Here is a 20,311-nt window from a genome sequence, read left to right on the forward strand (position 1 = left end):
GCCTCCGGGCCTCAAGAGAGACAGGAAGGGGTGGGTTCCCACCACTCTCTACCAGCCATGGGGGTGGGGGGGGAACTCCCGTTGGTCTTGCCTCTAACAATCTGTGGCAGCTTCCTGGTGTGTGAAGCCACTTGACCATGGCAAACCAGCTATGTAGACAGACAGGTGACCCACAGGCCTTATGTTCTGCCAGCTTTGATTTCTCATGAGAAAAGATCATAGAGAGTAAACCAAAGAAGAGAAGTCATGAGTACCCATATTTTAATTGCCACCTACTAGTGTTCCTGTGATGTTTAGATCTAGCAAATTCAAAATAATGTTTAAATTCAGTTAAAATGCATCTAGCCATGAAAGAAAAATGACTAGGTTGCTTCCAACCCAGAATTCTTGGAATTTATGTTAAAAGGATGAAATAAAGATACTAATCACGCAGTAGTCAGGTTTACAAGGACTTTCCTCTTCAACAGAGGGAGGAAAAAGGCAAGTAGCATCCGTGGGTTTCCACCTTTCGGGAAGGGACATCTGGCCAGTTCCATGCATGGGACCCCTGCTCCCTGGCTGCCATGTTGGTTTGCACTGGTTTGATGTGAACAGTGAACAGTGCCGACTGGACCCATGAGCACAAGATGCTTGTTTTTGATGAGTGAGTGAATGAGCAGGATTGAGTACTTCCTGTGCACCAAGCCCCATGCCCCAATCTTACAGAGAACATTGTGGGAAGAGGACCTGGGTCTGTGCTGTTCTGGAGGCCACAGTACAGAATCCCCACCATGCACCGTGGGGAAGACCTACCCACGGCTACTCCACCCCGTGGCTACCGCCTCCTCTCCCTGTCACGCTATGCAAATGAGGCTGACAAGGGGCTGTCAGGGGTGCTGGAACTTATGCAGAGGCCACTAACACACACACGCACGCACGCACACGCACACACACGCTAGCTAGCCCGCATTGCCAGGCCCATGCAGCACAGCCACTTTCTGCACACGCAAAAGCCACCTGCACAGCAGCACCAGCGCGCCTCCCGCATCTGCGTGGTTGCCAGGGTTCATGGAGGGAAATTTGGAATTTTTTTTTTTTTAGATGAGCTATGGTTCTGAGCCAATTTATTTTATGGTCCAGTGTGATGGCCTTCTGCCTGGGCTGCTGCAGAAGATGCACAAACCACGCAGCCCCAAGGGCAAAGGGGGAGTCCTTCTTCCTCAGGGTCCCCGAACAGAAGATCAAATGCCAGGCCTGAGGCTGGGTGGTCCCCTGTGCACCTTCTGCAGAGGGAGCCGCTCGGTCTTTTGCAAATCCATCCCTAGGAGAGAAGCTGCGGACACTCGCAAAAGGCGGGTGTGTTGAGGGAAAAGCACTGGATTCCCTCCCCCCTCAAATGAAATGACAACGACAACAACAAAAAACTGGTAAAAAAAAAGGAGAAAACAAAACCCAAAGAAAACCAGCTGAACTTACCACACTGCGAGTGAACTTTTCTAAGGAAGTTCTACGACCTTGCTCACTTTCTGGCTTTAGGGGGAAAAAAAAAGATAGGGAGAAAAATACAGAAAAAAAAATCTTCAGCTTACACGTGGTTTCCCAAGAGCAGCAGCGGCAGCTAATGAACCGAAACAAAAGCAAAACAGGGCGGAAAAAAAAAGAAGGAGAAAGAGAAGCAGCCCGCGCTATATGTGCGAGTCAGCGGGAGAGATGGGAGACGGGAGCCCACGACACGTGGCGTTGCCTCCCTGGAGCAGTGAGGAGAGAGGGGGCTTTGCTTCTCGAAGGGCCAGCCCCAGGGCTGGAGTCAGAGCCACCCGGCTTTGAGCCCAGCCACACTCAACAGTTTTGAGCGGCCTGCTCAACTTGCTTTTGACCGGCCGAGCCCCCGGGCAGGAGCCCTGGGGTTGTGTCCATGAGGGTGCAGGCAGCCAACTGGGGTTCCCAGCGGGGGACACAGAACAGACCAGCTCCCAGGGCCGCAGGGTGTGTGGGGGTGCTGCTGGGAGTCAGGAAGTTGTCGTGGGCGGGGTGACGTCATCAGGTCCTCCAGGAGTCTGGGTTAGGACTTCCCCTGAGATTTGCCTGCCTAGATGCCACCAGAAAGTTTGCTAACCTCAGTGACTTCCCAGTGGCCCCCTAATGACTCTCATTCTGTGTCCTTAGAGCAAGGAGGCTCTACTCATGTCTTTTGCCATGACAGACAAAGGTCTTGGGTCTCTGAAGGAGTGTTCTGGACCGAAAATGTTCTCTCGGTTCTCAGGCAGTGACCCCTTCGAGGTTTACTCCTGGTAGGTGACAGGAGGCTCAGTAGCATCCCAAGGACTCTTAGCTGAGGGGTCCCAGCACAGGGGGCAAGAGGAGGCAAAGCCCTTGGACACCCCTCTTCCCCAGGCCCAGCTGCTTTCCTCCACTGGAGGAAGGGGGGTGTGGTGTGCACGTGACCCTCTCCCCAAGTTTTCTGCTTTTCCAGGAGGGGAGATAATCACATCCCAAGTACCTGCTAGCTTATCCCAGAGCTGGGAACCAGGGTCCTGCATCCATGACTGGGAGCTTTGGAGAGCATACGCACTCACATGGGCACATGCACACACATACAAACACACACACACACACAAGCAAGTAATGGAGATTAGAGAGCTGAAGAAGCAGCCAGATGTCTGTGGGTCGGCAGGATGTGCTGGAAGACGGGAAAAAGCAACACAAAGGACACAGCGCCGCAGAGCCAGGCTGGTCTTTCTCCCGCAGGCACAGGGAGCTGAGGGATCTGTGCTCGGGCCTGGGCACCATACCAAGTCTCCACTCTGGGGACAGCAGGTCTCAGCTTCAATCCAGGGGGAAGCCCAGGGGGCACACACGTGGCTCAAGTCAGGCCAGGCCGAGGCCCTGCAGCTAGCCTTCTACTGTGTCTAGCATCTGGTCCCCTGCTACTGAGGCGCTGCTCCTAGAGAGCGGCCGACGGCCTGACTCTTCCTGCCTTGCCCGGGCCCTCCGAGCCGCCCTGGAAAATCATACTTAAGTACTGGTACTTAAGTGTTCTGGAGGGGCCCTCCAAACCCAGCTTACCTGCCCGTGAGAACCCGGTTGTCAGAATGACTAACCTCTCTGAAAATCGGAGGATAGAGGATGAATGAGGGATGAAAGAGCAGAAGGCTGAGCCTCTGGACCCCACCAGGAGCCTTCCCTCCACAGAAAAGCCAGGCCAATTCAGCTTCCCCTCCCTTAGCCGGATCTGGTGGCTCCCATCCCTTTACGACCTGGACATCTAGATCACATGATAAGCCCATCCCTGAGATCGGAAAACACGCTAGGCCTACCTGGAAGTGCCGGGTTACAAGTCCAGTCCACACCTGGAGACTCTCAGGGAGAAATGGAAGAAAAGGTAGGCTTGTCACTGCTTCTGAAAACAGCCCCTGGGTACTGAAAGGGTGTGGCCACCTGCAAGAGCTTTCTGCTGCAAGAACGCCCCTTCCGTCCTGCGGGGCTGGGAGGATAAAGCTAGGGAACTTCCTCCCTGACATTTCACAGAAGGCCGTCCACCCGTTCCTTCCTCCGTCAACTCTGACAAGTTTTCATCCTATGGCAGGACCTGCAGGCAGGTATCTCAGCCCCGCTCCCAGCCCTGGGGGGCATTTTCTGTTCTTGCTCAAACCCACAAGGAGACTGAACGGCCGCTGGCTTCTTCTGGGTGTCTGGACAGGCCCAGATGGGTCGGACCGCTGGAGCCTCACAACTTCCCCACACCGGGATCAGTTCACGGTCTTGAGTCGCAAGAAGTAAGGAACACTTACTTTGACCTTCTCCCCTGAGATCTGGGCTAGAGGTACCCAAAGTCCTCACAACCTTTCTTAGTAAAATGAGCATCAGAGCCATTATTTGCAGGGACGTCAGCCTGCTCCATCCTCCTGCAAGGGAGCCGGTTGGAGGCCAGGCTTCACATTTCCCATCGTAGTAGTGACACCTGATGGAAGGGATGCAGACTACCGGGAAAGCTGGGTTTCTGACAGTCTGGGTGTTCGCAAAGTCCGCTTCTCTTTCTCAGACTATCCTGGATGTCCTCAAAACTAAGGGTAAGTGAGCAGGATAGAAATGCTCTTCTAGACTCTGGAGTGATGCAGTACCAGCCAGATACGCAGACAGGATCCTGGCACAGGGGGTGGACAGTACACAGAAAGAAGCCTGCGTGGCCGAGAGAGGTAGCCCGACAGACAGTGTGTCGCTAAACAATCACATGCTTAGGGACTGCTGCTGGAGGCCGCGAAGGGGAAGAGAGGGATGCACGTGCCCCTAAGCAGCATGGCACGAGAGTCCCAGAATGTGGTGCCAGGGGAGCCACATTTAACCACACATGGGCCTCGGATCAGAACCAAGACGTGCAGAGGGTTTGCAGGCACACTGCGACCATGAGTCAGCCCTCCTGCCTCGCCTTTCCCAGACCCCTGGTCCCTCCCAGCTCTTCCTCCCCTCCCCTCCTGACCTTGCTTCAGTCACCCCTCATCGCCTGCACACTGAGGGTCCCTGCACCCCCCAAATCCAGACATCAAAGGCTGCAGGGAACCATGACTTCACTCAGAGTGGAGGAGGAGGAGGGGGCTAGGATGCAGTTACTTCTTGGTTAAAAGAAAGGGCAAACGCTTTGGGGATGGTGAGGGACAGGAAGTGAGGAACAATCCCAAGAATGACTTCAGGCACCAGATCAGCCCCCGGACACCTAAAGGGTTTCTTTCCAGAGGGGGCTGCCCGAATCCTTGCCTGATACTCATGTCTGAGCTGGTCGGGGAGAGAAAGTCTATGGGGAGGGGGCTAGAGTCCGCAGTGAGCAGCTCTCTCTGGTTTCCTAGGGGACTCGCTGGTGTCGCTGCCAGCCCTGTACTCCTGGGCTGAGCCACTGTGGCCTTAAGGTTTGGTCACACTCCCGCTGTGGGCAGAACATGCAGGTGGAGGTAATGGCTACGGGGAGACAGGAGGCCCCACCCTGGACCTCGGGAGTGGGCTGGGGCAGTGACAGCCCTAATTGTCTCCCACTGGAGTGGGAGCAGGTACGAAAGGAAAGAAGAAAAGAGAAAAGAAATAAAACCCAACGGATGATATTCTCATTTCACACCAGCAGCAAGCAGCAGGCAGAGGTCAACAGCGCTAAGGAAGGCGAGGCCGCCCTTCCCAGAGATACCTTCTTCTTGGCCAGCAGCAAGTCCTGGTAAGCGTTGGACCGGAGGAAGCGGGCATAGCTGTCACTCTTCATCAGCTTGTAGATGTGCTCCTGGGAAGGGAGGGGGCGGGGAGACAAGGAAGAGCTGTCAACCGACAGGGAAGGGGACTGCAACCCAGTTGGCCACTGGGAAGGGCTGGGGAAGAACCAAGTGAACCACAGCATGCCTGTATGTACCTGGAAAAATCTGTAACATGTGTGCTTTGTTTTTGTTTTTTTTTTTTTTTTTCCCACTCAGAAACACCAGCCCAAACCTATTTTCTCTCTTAGAGTGAAAGAGCCTCGAGGACAGGTCCCAGAGGCTTTGTAATTGGGCTTTGTGCCATGCTGGGATGCGGTATTGCTTAGTGATTAAAACCAGAGGCACAGCAATAAGAAGGAAGAAACTATCAATGCGCCCAACCACTTGGCTGAATCTCAGAGGAATTATGATGAATGAAAAAGGCCATACATGCTGTATGAGTCCACTGATACGACATTCTTGAAACGACAACTTATAGAAACAGACAACAGATTGGTGGGTCACAGAGGTTAGGGATGGGGGAGGGGAGGGGAAGGGAAGGAGGTGTGGTTATAAAAGGCAATATAAAATATTCTTGTGGTGATGGACTAGCTCTGTATTGTGATACCCCTTACACATGCGATACTGTTATAAAAAACTAAACATATACATACAGGTGGAGGACAGGTGGAATCGGGAAATCTGATAAACTCAGTGGCCGTAGCAATGTCAATGTTCTGGCCATGATATCGTACTATAGTTTTGCAGCAGTTACTATTAGGAGAAACTGGGTAAATGGGATATCTCTGTATTCTCTCTTACAACTGCTTGTGAATCTAGAAGTATCTCAAAAGAAAAATTTTAATTAAAAAAAAAAGTCCACAGGCAATGATACAGTTGGGTCAGTTTGTGCATGTCAGGGCCACCATCCCATCCTGGAAGGATGTCCTCGGAACCAGATCACAGGGGCACGTGGGCAAATATGCCAGGCCTGAGTCTTCCATCCAGGAGGGGCAGGCGCTGTGTCATGGTGCCTTCTTGGGCTCCTAGAGGCATTCCATTCTGGCCATGGCAGTGAATTTCACCCTTGAGTTCCAGCTAATTCCTATAACCTCATGATCCCTTCCTAATAGGTCTGTCCTCATTAAGGGCAGGGAAAGCCTGCTTCATTAAAAGAGGGAGCTTGTCTACTGATAAAGGTTTCTTATCAGTTGAAATGGAAGGTAGCTTAGCTGCACAGGGAAGCCTGGTTGTCCCAAGAGAGGACCTGTTAAGAGGAGGGTGGCTTTCCCTAGGGAGGGCAGGGTCATTAGACAGGGAAGCAGCTTCTCTGATGAACACTCACTGTTCATCCCACAAAGCTGGACCGGGGCCCCAGCACCCGGGGGCGTGGAGAGCTGGTCACTGAAGAGAGTGCTCAGGTGAGAGGCTGGACTGGACCTCTTCCTTGGGCACTCTTCCCAGGGTGAGGGCAGAGACCTTGCCTCAGCTGGGGGCATATTTTAGAGCTACCTGGCCTGACTGCTGGTACATCCCAGAGGAAGCTGGGTGATGACAAAGGCTTGCCAAGACCCACCTCGAAAGAAAGTGAAAGCAGGAAGCAAGTCACCTTGGCGGCATGTGGAGCCCTCTCTGCCCTCTCTGCTCAGCTGGACCACATGCAAATCTGTTTGGGCAGCAGCTTCACTCTTGCCCAGATGCCCCCATATTTACAAAAGTGGGGTGCAACCCTGCTTATGGGAATGGACCACTGCAAGGGAGCCAAGGAAAGTGAAATGCTGGCTTCGAGCTGAATCTACCTGAATAATTCAGATGTGTTCCAATTTAATAAACTTAGTGAGAATATACCCCACTGAGTGTTCTTCTGCAAATTTCAGACAAAAATCCGGCCCACTCTAGTTTAAGTTCCTTGAGGGAACAATATGGTTCAATCTCTTATATATGCCTAGCATCCAGCACAGGGTTAAATGTTGATGGAATTTATGCAATTTTTGGGTTCGCTGAAATGCTGGTCTAAGTTTAACATTCCGTGAATTTGCAGGCTTGATACTAGCTTTGGTTTATGATCGGACAAGTTCTGCTCTCTGTGTGGAAAGAGAGTAGGGGTCATGCCCAACTCAGAGGAAGTCCATATGTGGACACCTTGGCTCAGCCCTAATGGCCTCGGAGCCCAGACTAAAGGCCATCACGGTCTTTGTTTGCATTTATTGTCTCTTTAAGTTGATCGAACCTATAATGAAAAAGAATACAGAAAAGAATATATATGTATAACGGAATCACTTTGCTGTACACCAGAAACTAACACAACACTGTAAATCAACTATACATCAATAAAATAAATACATGAATGAATGAATGAATGAATGAATGAATACATAGGTCTAACATTTACATGTTAGGTACAATTGTTAACCCAGAGTGAAAATGGCTCACTGCCTTTCTTTTTGTCTCAGGCATCACTTCTGTCTGGCCAGCAAAGCCAGGTGGCCCCTGAGTCATTTGGAAAGACTTGTCACTCATGCCTGGACCCTCTCCAAACTCCTCTCTAAGGCAACAGACCCCTGTGTTCTGTTCTGGCTTCTCAGAGGAATCTAAATCCCCAGGTAAATCTCACAAAATCCCCCCTCTGCTGCCCCGAGAGGAGTAAGGAAACCTCTTTCTGCCTGGCCCTTCTGGCCTTGCCACCCAAATTTCACCCCCAACCCAACGAATTCCTCCAGCCTCATCCCGGGCAGGAAAAGCCCGGTTCATTGAAAGAATTTGTCAGTTGAGAAAGACCAGGAGAAAGCAGGTGCCTTCACATTTGAGCCCCAAACATGCAGCAAATGTTTTTTGGGCATCTCTTAGGTGCCAGGCACTGTGTCAGGTGTTGAGATTACAGCACAACCAAGACAGAAGAGGTCCCTGCTGTCATAATGCTCCGATCCCATTTCACAAAGCTGTGCACGACCAATGGAGCCAAGGGCCACAGGGAAGAGATGCAAGTTCGGGGTGCCGTGAGCGAGTCTCAGCGGGGATGACCTGCCCTGCCAGAGGTGGGGAATGGTTGTCCATCAACCAGAAAGACACTCATTGAGGAAGGAAGAGCTGAGCAGACAGAAACGACAAGTGTCTCCCAATTCCTAGTCCACTCGAGCAGGAAGGACAATCCAGGCCGAGGAGGAAGAAGCAGCCAACAGCGGTCCCCTCTCCAGGGGATCCGCGTGGGTCAGACGAGCAGTTTGGGGACCGCTCTCGGCTCCCCTCTGTCACGTGGCAGCTCTAAGGCCGGACCAAGGCGGGGAGGCGCGGGGAGAGAGCAAGGCGCGAGCGCACGCGCGCTGGGGGTGGGCCGCAGCACGCGGTCTCCTTCCGCCGGCCCCGCTACTGGCCCTCGGCCCTCATCATGACCCTTCCAAATTCCCCTGTGAGGAAACAACCAGCAGAGCAACAAGAGCAGGTGCGAGGCGTGGTCCGAGAAAAATGGAATCTAAGAACCTCTGCAGTTCCCTCACGCCCCGCTGCAGGGCCCGGGACTTCAGGCCCCTCCGGCCTCCTTTCCCACCGCCTCTGGGTCCAGGACGCGCCTCTCCCCTCCTCTTTTCCCCCAAACAAATGGAGCCTTTGATGTACCCGGTTACGGACCTCTGTTCCTTCCTCCTTGCCAGCTTTGTCTAAGAAACACAAAGACAGTAAACAGGGGGTGGGAGAACGGAGCGCTGAGGTTTTTCTGGGAATGAGAATTAAGATAGGACTCAGGGTCTTTGGCCAGTTCCCAAATGCAGTGAGTTTATCACTGCCAGGGACAGCAAGTGTACAAAGCTCTTGGCAGTGACCCCTACTGATTTATGAGGGGTTCTGGTTTACTTCCCCTGCTCTGTAGACAACCAGCCTTAAGGAAAACGTACACCCAGAATCCGCAAAGAGCAGGAGAGCGCCAGCAAGAGCAGTGAGCGAGTCCCTGAGGGGCCCGAGGGAAAGAGGTCTGCTCTTCGCTTCTTCGCTTTTCCCTGTCTTGTCTTTTCACATTTCATTTTCCTCCCTTTCTCTCTCCATCCTTCCCTTCCTCTCTGTCCTTTTTCTCTTTCCCTCTTTCTCTCTGTTCTTTCTTCTCTATCTTCCCTCCATCCCCCCTCCCTCCCTTCCTTCTTTCCTTCCTTCCCTCCTTCCACCCCTCCCTCTTTCCCTCTCTCTCTGAAGAAGAGCTGGTTGAGTTGACTATGAACAAGCAGAACTACTAGCGTCTGCATCTGCCTTCCTGACACGCAGGGAGGCACCTGCTCCAGGGAGGGTGAGGATGGTTCTCCATACATCGAGAAGCGGATGCACTAGGGCCGAGGTCATATTGAGCATCTTAGCCACAATTCTCAGTGGGGGGAGGGAATCACGCCCCTGTGGTGGCTGCCAGCTACAGTACAGAGATGTCGCTCCGATGAGACACTCCACTCTCATTTCCCCTCTTGGGCTTGGCCCTGGGACGGGAGCTCTGCTGACCTGGGATGCAAAGGCAGAAGCAAAACCAACTGGAACCATAGCCAGTATACTATAATAACCTTTAAGGGAGTGTAATCTAGAAAAATATCGAATCACTATATTGTACATCTGAAACTAATATAATATTTTAAATCAACTACACTTCAATGAAAAATTCTTTCAGAAAAAATTTTTTTTAAATGGAGAGAAAGTTAAAAAAAAACCCCAAACTCCCAAAACAACTAGAACCAGGGAGTCTGAGACACATACAGGAGCTGGAGGGTGTGAGCAGTGCAGGCTGTCACTAAACCACACCTGCTACAATCGATGTTTTGCAGTGAGAGTCCTCACTTGGAAATCTCCTCTATTTTTAGACAAAACACTTTGGCCCTCACAAAGCCAGGGGAAGGTCATCAGACAAATGCCCGGGTCTTGGGAGCAGCTGAACTACTTAAGAACACCCTTATGTCTTCCTCTTTGCTGTGGGTTCCTCAAACAGCTAAGATCTCATTTCCCAGGGTTAGAACATCCTTCTGGAGTGGGGGACCACTCATCTGGAGCACTGCACAGCTGCCAAGAGCCCTTCTTGGGATTTTCAAGTGCCCTGTTTTTCTTTCTGCAGATGTATGTGCCTCGTCTCTGTCCTCCACACCCAAGCTTCCTGGAACAACCACCAGACTTCGGGAACTTCTGGATCCCTTGCAGTCCCTTGAAGGAAGAGTAGGCTGTGGGGCGGGGTGCAATGTTGCTGCATGAGATACAGGAAAGGCAGGCAGGGCTGGGGTCCAAAAGCTCGGATGTAGGTCCTGACTCTGCCTTTTCTAGCTCCATCTAGCACACAGGTAACCGAGGAAATAGACATGAACACTACAAAAGCTATACACACGTAAAGTAATGATGCTAACTGGCCTTCGTGGTGGGACTGTCCTGGCCAGGAGGACATGGGACCAAAGACTGGAAGATTCCTGGGGGAGGAGGGAAGGTGGAGCAGAGGCTTCAGGAGCAGAGCCCAGCTGTATTACATCCGTTGCTGCTGTCATTTGCTCTGAATCAGTGCTTAGGTTTAAACAATCCCATTTTATAGACAGGATAGTAAAGCTCCAAGGTTGAGTGACTCGCCCAAGCCCCCAGCCAGGACTGGAGCCCAGGGCTGTGTGACCCCAAAGCTCACGCTCTTCCATTGGCACGTGCTGCATTTCATGGTTCTTGAGTTGGGATTTCGTCAGGTTGTGTGGCTGAGACAAAGCCTTCAATGTGTGGTCAGCAGAAGCGTTAGGGGCCTCTTCGAGTTTTAGTCTGAGTCGTCTGAGAGGCAGACGCAGCCATCACTCACCATTCCCCCGGGGAGCTGTTTATCGTCACTGTCGGCCACGGCCGAGTCACCTGGGGTGAGGAGGGCTCTGGTTTCTCACCTCACAGGTCATGTACAACTTGCCTTCCACACCAGAAGGGCGGGCCCCAACCTGGCCAAGCAGGCCCCTGGGAAGTCATAGGCAGCAAGTCTGTCCCACAGAAAGACTCCCAGAAGATCCCGAGTCTCAACTTTTAAGAGACTTTTGAATATCTTAAACCAAAAGTCTTCAGACCTTAGGCACGGTTAGCTGAAGCCCAGGGAAAATTAACCCTTTCTTCACTATGGGCCTTGCAGGAGGACAGAGGGTGGGCCTGCACAGTGGTAGGGAATTGATGGGGATCCTAAATCACTATCCGCTTAATAAGCAGAAAAGACACCCCAGCTATATGGCTGCTCCCTTGAGTGAAGACAGCTGGTTGTCCTCATGGATGCAGCTTTGGATGACCTTCCCAGGAGCACGTGGATCTTAAATGAGAAGCCCGCATTTGGATTTCTTTGTTCTTCTAAGCAGGACATGGCGGCCACTGTTTCCACCGAATGCAACATTCAAGTCATAAGAGAGTGTAAGAGTGAATTATCTTTTGCCTTCACCCTGCAAAGCATCTGTAAAAACACGTTTAATTTAACCAGCCAAAGGGCACAGTGTTTTGATGCTGTTCAATCTCTATTCTTAGATAAGAGCAGCTTCAAAGACAGCTTTGCATATTTCCTTTCACCTACCCAGATACCATGGGTACTAACTTAGACAAGTGTTTCCCTCTCCTCTTCAAGGTCATGGGGTTTGGTGCAAGAAATCTTTGCTCTGAAGCATCAACAAACACATTTTGGAATTTAGTTCTCTGATGCCTTCTCTCCAGAAACTACTCTGTGTGGTAATAAACAGAACCCAGTCACAAACAACGTATTTGTCCTTTTTAAAAATGCATCCCTGCCTCTGCTGTTCATCTCCCTAAAATAAAACCACCCACAGAATAAAGTGAGTAATTCCTGGAGCCAGCAGTGCCATAGCATTTTTTATTAAAATATGTCTGGCATGGGAAGTCTACCAGGAAATGCCCTCCAAATGAGAATTAATATCCGGAAACTTGGGGCAGTCTTGTGATGCTGGCCCACAACGCCACCACCTCCACCTCTGGGACAAAGATTAACAGCCTCCACCAAGCGAGGAAGACTTCTGCTTCTGAGTAATCTGGGACAAACACAAACTTGGGCTCCACTGGGCTCTGGCTTTTGAACGAAGCAAACATTAGAAGCCTGGTGTTCCTTAATCAAACTGATTTTCAACTTCTAAGTTTAGGTAATAATAGAGCAGGTGACTAGCAGCTTCGTGTCTGCTCAGAGTGGGTGCAGGCTTGATGGTCTATTTCTCAGGTCTTGTATCATCCTGACTTCATTTTGGCCTTGGCGTTGCTCTTTGATCATGCCACGCATGCGTGATGGCCAAAGTAGAGTTTTGCTAACTGAGATTGGGGTCCGCGTAAGAGAAGGGACCCTCCTATGTATCTGTTCTTTCTCAGAGCCTAGAACATCTGGTCCTCAGTGGTATTCCAGGTTTTGCTGAGATGGCATAAATTGAATTTAACCAGTATTTCTTGATCACTTGCTATATGTAGGCGATCTTGCCCTGGGTTGTGGGGCAAGATTTTTCAAAGTGGAAAGCCAAGGGACAACAAATTCCCCCCCCCCCCCTTTTTTTTTTTAAATCATAGGTATAGCTGAGAGTGTTATAATTCTGGACTAAGTTGTCAAGGAAATTTTTTTTTTTTAAACCACAACTGTGTGCAGAGCATTATTTTAGTGTTGTGGGGACTTACAGAAGGCAAAGAAGACCAAATGTGTGTTCTCAGAAAAGAACTTTCAAGTCTAAAGGTGCTGGAAGGCTCAGACACCCCAGGGACAGGTCTCGGTGGGGGGTTTCAGCAGGGGCTTCAGGTCAGGAAAGCAGTGGGGCCTGAACAGCTGGGAAACTGACCTGGGAACCTGCAGGGACCGAAGTCAAAAGGTTGGGTGGGTCAGCCCGATTCAACTGTCAATCCATTTGACAGACAGATTTCCAATCCAATCCAATCCAATCCAATCTCAATGAAGTGTTTTCTCAGGCCTGCTTTGTTTTGTTTGTAAAGAATGTTGTGCTCTTGGGCAAGCTCTGCCCAATGGCAAAAAGCCATCTGGGCCTCCTATATCTTCTGCAATTTCCCCAGCGTCTTCATAGCCCACAGGTCAAGGCCTCACAACTCGACGGGGGAATGAATGTTCATGAAACGGATGGATGGGGAGAGTGGCACACCCTTTGGAACATCCTTGGAGACTTTTAAAATCGAAGCCAGGCAGCTGCTGCACCAACCAGCTGACTCCCTCCTCCCTCCTGAGGCCTGTGGAGGATCTGCAAAGAGGTGAATGCCCCAAGAGGAAGCCTCAGGCTCTCAGTACTTCCTGTGGTTTCATTCTCTCCTCCAGAAACCACCTGCAGAGCCTCAGACTGCATGCCTCAACGTTCAGATCTCTCTCCATCCAGATTGCTCTGCCCACCACCATCTGATTCCCCCTCTTGCAGCTCAAAGCCTGCAATTGCTGTCTCCAGGGTGAGAAAATTGAAATTCCTTAGGAAGACACTCAGGGCCCCCCAAATTTGGCTCCTACAGACTTTTATTTTTGCATTTTCCCCCAAGAACGCCCTCCAAGAGCCGACATCTTCTTCTTGGCAGAATTCTTTTTAGATCTAGCTTGAAATTAGGAGACCTCAGGGTATAGTAAAGCCATTAATTTTTGTGAGTTCACATGTATAAATATATAGCACTTTTTACTTACTTAAAGAATTTTCAGGTCTATTAGTTCAACTGATTTCTCAAAAATCCTTAGAGGCTTGTAGAGAAAACATCACTCCCATTTTACAGATGAGAAAACTGAGGCATAGAAGGACAAGAGCCTTGCCTGAGACCACATAGCAAGTGGGCGGCAATGCAGCTCTCCTGATGCCCCAAGACTGAGAACAGATCATTCAATCCCTACCATAAAGAAGCGAGTCCTTTAAAAAAAAAATCATGGCTCACTTTTCTTTTTTCCTCCCCTCACGATGCTAAATCTATGAAATTGGAACAACACATCAAACAGCTGAGGGCTATGGTCACGGCCCACAGACCTTTATGGAAGATTTGGTCTTGGCCCAAATTTTCAAAAAAAAAAGCCAAATGGATCGGCCAAACACAAGCGCAAATACTGGGCCTGTGCTGACAGGGCGTCTTGTGAGCTGTTTCTACAGGAAGCAAACACACGCAATTAACTTTGCTGTAACAATGCATGTGGTTAAAGGAAAAACAAAACACTCAGAGGGAGCCTTCACCCCACCCCCAGCCCCCAATTTCAAACGACTCCATAAATCTGAGCCTTCACTCTGAAGACTGACCCCTAATAGCAGGACACATGCTCACACGTCTGTCGGCATTTTGACCACTGTTGGTGGGGGGAGCATCTGAGAACCATTGTGACCAGCTGAGGAATCCACCCCAAGCTCCTGATCCCAACAGGGGGATGGAGGGGACCATTCCAAAGGCCTTAGGTGTCACCATTCTCTCTTCTCAGATGGGCAAACTGAGGAGAGCAAGCTTAAAGGATTTGCAGGTACAATCCTAGGCAAAGCATACGGCCAAAACAGGATCAGAGCCTGCTCCCCAGCTTGGCGCCCTTCTCCAGGGACCAGAGTTTCTCCAGGTCTCTACATGACAACCAAGCTCTCAGCTCTAACAATACAGGGCAGTGTGGTCTAGGCAGCAGACTCTTAGCCAGCAAGCTGGGAGATCTGAGAGCAAGTCTTGGCTGGATCTTAGTCTCCCCTCCTTACCTGGAAACTTTTGAGTCACACCTGTGTAACTGGTGCAGGCAGCAGTGCTGGCCAGGAGGGGTGAGGCAGTGTGAGGATCGTGGGACTGGCTAACTTCTCCTTGGTCTGCTCTGTAACCCTCAACCCCGATGTAGAAATATTTGCAGAGACTGGTGTGTGGCTATTACTGCACCAAGACTGTCTCCTCTAACCTACTCTCCCATATGAATGGAAGATCAACCACGCTCAACCCTCTGTCTCGTATCTTTCTGAATTTCCTAGGCATGTCAATGATTTTCCTGACACATTGTTCAACCCAGGGGTCTCAAACTTTGGCTCACTGTCTTATTTCTGTATGTCCCGCAAACTAAGAATGGTTTTTACATTTTTAAGTGGCTGAAAAAAAATTAAAAGAAGAATAGTTCATGAACAACTATATGAAATTGAACTTTCAAGGTCCATAAATAAAAATTTTCAACACAGCCCACTTATTTTTTACTCTTAAATTTTACTCTGTTACTCTGTAACAGAATAGTTGTTTTTGTATGACAGAATTGAGAAGTAGTGACATAGACCATGTGACCCACAAAGCTCAGAATTTAAACTACCTGGCCTTTAACAAAAGAAAGTTAGCCTTTTACATCAACTCTTAGTATAGCGTAAGAGGCAGGCTACAGAATCATCCAAATTGCATACCCACCCTACACACATACATTGAAAGAGAAAAAAACATAGAATAGGGGTTAGCTCTGGGTAGTAAGGCTATATGCAATTATTTGAATTTTTTTCACTAAACTTGTTGAACATAAAAGTATAAGACAAGAACACTAATGACATCAGGAAAATACAATTGTAAATATCTTATTTTACTGTGGACCAGATGCTGTTAGTGGTTGATGTGCTTCGTTTCATCTAATTCCCTCTTCACAGTGTACGTACTGTTGTATCTCTGTTCCACAGATGAGGAAAAGAAAATTCAGGGTGTTTCAGTAACTTGCTCAAGGTCATACTGCTAGTGAGAAGCACTTTGTGTGTTTATGATGGACACATATTAGGAAACAAAAGGGAACAGGCTGAAAACAGAAACTGGTTTAGGAAGAGTGCTTTATTAGAAATTCATAGAAGCCCAGTCCCAGCAGACAAGGAGGAAGTTAGAGATGCTTTGGGTACCCTTCCTCAATAAGGAGATATAATATATTTGGAAGTAGCCTCCCGAAAAACGGCAGAGCTCTGCGCTAATGAAATGGAGGCTGTGTATTCAGAAACATGTCAAGACACAACACGCTGACTTTCCAAGTTTTCCCACCAAGTATTTCTTGAATTAGTAATGACATATGTCAAGAAGAGGACTGGTTGACTGAACTATGGTGCTTCCAAACAATGGAATACTATGCAGCTATTAAAGAACCAGGCAGTAATCATACCATTGTTGCTGGTGTTGGCACTGTCATTTTGAGACCACTCTGTGGTAATGCAGGACAGAGCAAATGATGTGGAGTACTAATGCGATCATTTATGGTGTTCTTGGGAACTAGGATTCTCAGCATAGAGAACGGAGACACAGAAATAAGCAAGAAGACGTTAAATAAAATCCCCTACGGTTTTGAATTTGAATGGGAAGTGTCAGTATGAACTCATGATGCATTTTTATCACAAGCAACAACCACCTATTTCTTAGCTCTGGCCACTGAAAAGGCCTAGAAATGATGACCAACCCAGGAACAATGAGTGCCTATAAGTGCCCAGATTATGGTCTCTAAAAACCATTTTCCACTAAGAGGAGCCAGGGATCCCTGGAGAACTAGCCGATTCCAGGTCTGGAAAAGGATCTGGATGATCTTAGCTTCTCTGATATTTGGATGACATCGAAGACTACTAGGGTTATGTCAGAAGGAGCCAACTAGCCAGAGATGGTACAATCCAAGCATCAATAAAAAGAATATACAAAGTGGATTAAGACATATCAAATATGTTTAAACCCATGGATTTACAAGGATACTGATAAACACCAAAAAACCCTAATTGGTCACCACTGGAAAATGACAGTAAAACACTCAATATTTTTTAAATTGGCAAATAAAGGGAATGAATCAAACATGCATCCCATCTGCCCTATGTGAATTGTATTCTAGATTAATCAAATGGTATTTGCGTTTGAGTAATTGTATTTCAGTTAACGCATGGAGAAAGAAAGACAGGATTTGTAAGTCCTAATTAACTAACGGACCTAAACAATAAACACCAATGGCTGCTGAAAACCAGAGAGAGACAACTAGACACCATGTGCCTTCAGAGAGGAGAGCCCAACAAAGCCTACGAAGTAGTTTTGCTCACAAAAATCAAACTTAAATCCGATTAAATATCTAATTCAAACTACCAATTTATAGGAAATGCAGATGGTAGAAGGACACATTAAATAGCACCACAGGGTTGCAGTCAGGAAAATCCAGACTGTGGAATCTCTACAGCACAAAGTATCCAATTTCTTCATCAGATTAATTGCAAGGGGGTGGGAGACTGGGGAAGATGTAAAAGAAACCTGTAGATTACAAGGCCCTTAAGAGACATGGTGATCTACTGAGAAGTGTGGGCCTTATTTGGATTTTGGAATTTGAAATAATGATTGAAAAAGGTGTTTATGGAACTACTATAAATGTGAACACTTGCATGATATTTGATGATATTAAGAGATAATTACTAATCTGTTAGGGTATCGTGGTAATGTTAAAGCTAATACTTAAGTATTTATAGATGAAGTGATATAGACTTGGATTTGCTTTAAAACAACCCAGTGGTAGGTGAAATGTAGGTGGAGACACAGACAGAATGAGATCAGTCTTGTATTGATGATTGCTGAGGTTGGATGAAGGTGCACAAAGGTTTGAGGTTCTGTTTTTTCTACTTTTCCACATATTTACATGTTTCCATAATAAAAGATTAAAATAAAATTTTCCTAATGTCAGGCTCAGGGCGATAATACTGGGTAAGGAGCATCATGGTTCTGACCAATATCTCTTTTCTTGTGTTTCATGAATAATGGTGAGTTGAGTTTTATGCTGCAGATCGTTCATCTGGGAGCCTCTCCATCACTCTCCTCGCCAGGATACGTCACTATGTGCTTGGGAGCATGTATACACACACATACAAAAGTCTACCAGAAAAAAAAGATGTCTCAACTTAAACATTCTGCTTTAAAGCTGCAAAGAATGTGAGAGACTCATGATTTCATAAAACAAAGTCACTAAACTCTATAGAACCAAATCTGCCTGGCACAGGTGTTCACTGGAGTTCACGACCAGGGGGAGAGAAAAGACAGTTATGGGGCTGAGGTTGGTGGATGTCTCCATTCTGAAGTCCTGAGCCAATGACAAGGCAAATCTGGATGACGAGGGACACTGGTTTTGTTCTCATGCCATTATTTGCAACGGTCACTCTGAATCTCCTAAATTAGATTGTAACATCTGTAGGAGGGTGATCTGGCCAAATTCTCATCCGGGGACCCCACGGGTGCAAGAAATGAAGAGGGTTGAGGAGACAAGAGCAAAACCTTAAGCCCTGTCACCGGGTGTAGGATGACGGGAGGAAATAAAAGTGAGGGGCCAGGAAGTGAGAAACGGATCTGATGTTTATCTTTAGAAATGGCACCTCCCAGCCCTTAAGTTAGCCTTGCTGTTTAGGGTGGCTTCTGTTTCGTTCCCCAGCCTCACCAGCAACCGTTTGCTAATCATGCTGTTAGCATAACTGAGAGTCCCCCGCCCTGCCCCCTGCCCTGGGTTCCTTAAACCCAGAGCTCATCCTTTTGAGGCATTTCATTTATTGGTGAAATTGCCCATTTCCTTGTCTTTCTCCCCCACTAGGCTTTAACTTCCTGGAGGGCAGGGGCTTTGGTCTGTTCCTTGCGGTATCTCATTGCAAGGCACAAGGCGGGGAATATAGATGCGGAGAGTTGGAGGTCACCGTGCAAGCAGCGCAGGGTGGTCCTTATGGGGGTGGGCTTGACCCCTGCCCTGCCAGCTCACTGTCCCCATTTGGCTGATGTGCTCTGGTTTCCAGATTCTACTATGACTTATTGCAGGACTTCAGGTTTTGTAAAAACCCTTTGAGATTTTCCTAGAAAAGATAACACACATAAGCTTCCATTTCTGTGTAATAAGGTAACACATCTAGGAACATAATCCTCCTGGAATTTCATTGTGCACCTACCTGGAATTGTATCCACTGATGACCTTATAAATAATGAAACCTGACATTGTAACGACATACAATGCCTTGGACGCGTGTTAAAGGGTGGGGTGGTGGAGGGGACACGTGAGCATGTCTGGGCAGAGCTATTCGACTAGATAAGCAAACCTGGGCATCTTCGAATGTGTATCTCCCACCATCCTTGACGTTCTGACTGGTTATCTCGTAGCTGTGAGAATCCAGGTTGATTGCACTTGGGGCCCCTGGAGCCAGAAACTCCTGCCAGATTTCTTCCACCCTTTTGGCCACATCCTGTAGGGGTTGTTTCTTGAGATCTTGGACAGCCAACCAGAACCTGAAATGGAAGCATAAAGACAGTCCATGCCAGGGGCTCAGTCAGTACCTGCTCTGCTGGACAGGGTCCCAGGACTGACATCCCATGGCTCTCATCCCCCAGCTGCCACCTCACCCGTCACAAAGGCTGCAGGGACTGCTGAGAATACAAAGGGTGCTCCGTTATTGTATCGAGTGCACACTAGAAGAGCCTTGTGCTTCTGGCTACCAGAAGGAGATTTCTCTTCCTCCACATCAAGGGTTCCCAGCTTCGGCACCATTACCACCTTAGGAAAACTCTTTGTTGTGGGGGCTGCTCTCTGCATTGAAGAATGTTAGTAGCAACCTTGGCTTCGACCCACCAGCTGCCAGTGGCATCCTTTCCCCAAGTTGTGACAACCAGAAAAGCTCCTGGACATTACCAAATATCTTCTGGGAGGTAAAATCACTCCCAGTTGAGAACCACTGCCTAACAAAGATGCCATGACACAGATAATGCCACAGCTTTGCCATAGCTGGTTGGGATCATTCGGAGGCATCAAAATGAAGCAAAGATCAGAGAAGCAGGTAGAGTCTTGAAGCCATTAAGAATATTTGAGCTGGAAGGACCCAGTCATTCATGTTATAGATGGAGGAACTGAGCCGATTTACAGCATCAGTGTTGAGTGTGGTGCTTGGCATATAGCAGGCACTCAATAAATGTGTTTGATTGCAGATGGGCTCATCTGGAACAAAGCTAAAGGGACATGTACGGGGAGCCTTTCCACCAAAAGATTCTCCAGGGAGCACGGGAGAGAAAAACCTCCCACTCACAGCCATATTTGCCTCTCACAAATCCCTTAGCATCAGCATAGTGTTGGGAAGAGCTGGCCTGAGCTGTAAGCTCTGTTCTGCTGAGAGCAGCAGCAACCAGGGCCGAAGCTTGCACAACAGCTCCCTAGTGGTGAGGATGGTTCCTAAGGCAGCGCTGGAGAGGGCTTTCAG

The 20,311-nt window shown here is 48.7% G+C and overlaps 1 protein-coding gene across 4 annotated transcripts in view; it reads right to left on the reverse strand.

Moving 5' to 3' along the window:
• The window catches only part of RGS6 (regulator of G protein signaling 6), a 479,758-nt gene that overhangs the window by 19,569 nt on the left and 439,878 nt on the right, over positions 1 to 20,311 (reverse strand). For 2 of the 4 annotated variants that reach the window (XM_010962350.3, XM_074365305.1), the window contains exons 15-17: positions 19,163 to 19,349; positions 5,150 to 5,239; positions 1,456 to 1,509 (exon numbers count right to left, since the gene is read on the reverse strand). In XM_010962350.3, coding sequence (XP_010960652.1) covers positions 1,456 to 1,509; positions 5,150 to 5,239; positions 19,163 to 19,349 — 331 coding nt within the window. Of the gene's footprint in view, positions 1 to 1,455; positions 1,510 to 5,149; positions 5,240 to 9,366; positions 18,923 to 19,162; positions 19,350 to 20,311 lie in introns of those variants that run through there. The other 2 variants (XM_010962362.3, XM_074365306.1) reach the window with 2 other exon arrangements.

The sequence above is a fragment of the Camelus bactrianus genome, chromosome 6 (genome assembly GCF_048773025.1).
Source record: "Camelus bactrianus isolate YW-2024 breed Bactrian camel chromosome 6, ASM4877302v1, whole genome shotgun sequence".
Lineage (NCBI taxonomy): Eukaryota > Metazoa > Chordata > Mammalia > Artiodactyla > Camelidae > Camelus > Camelus bactrianus.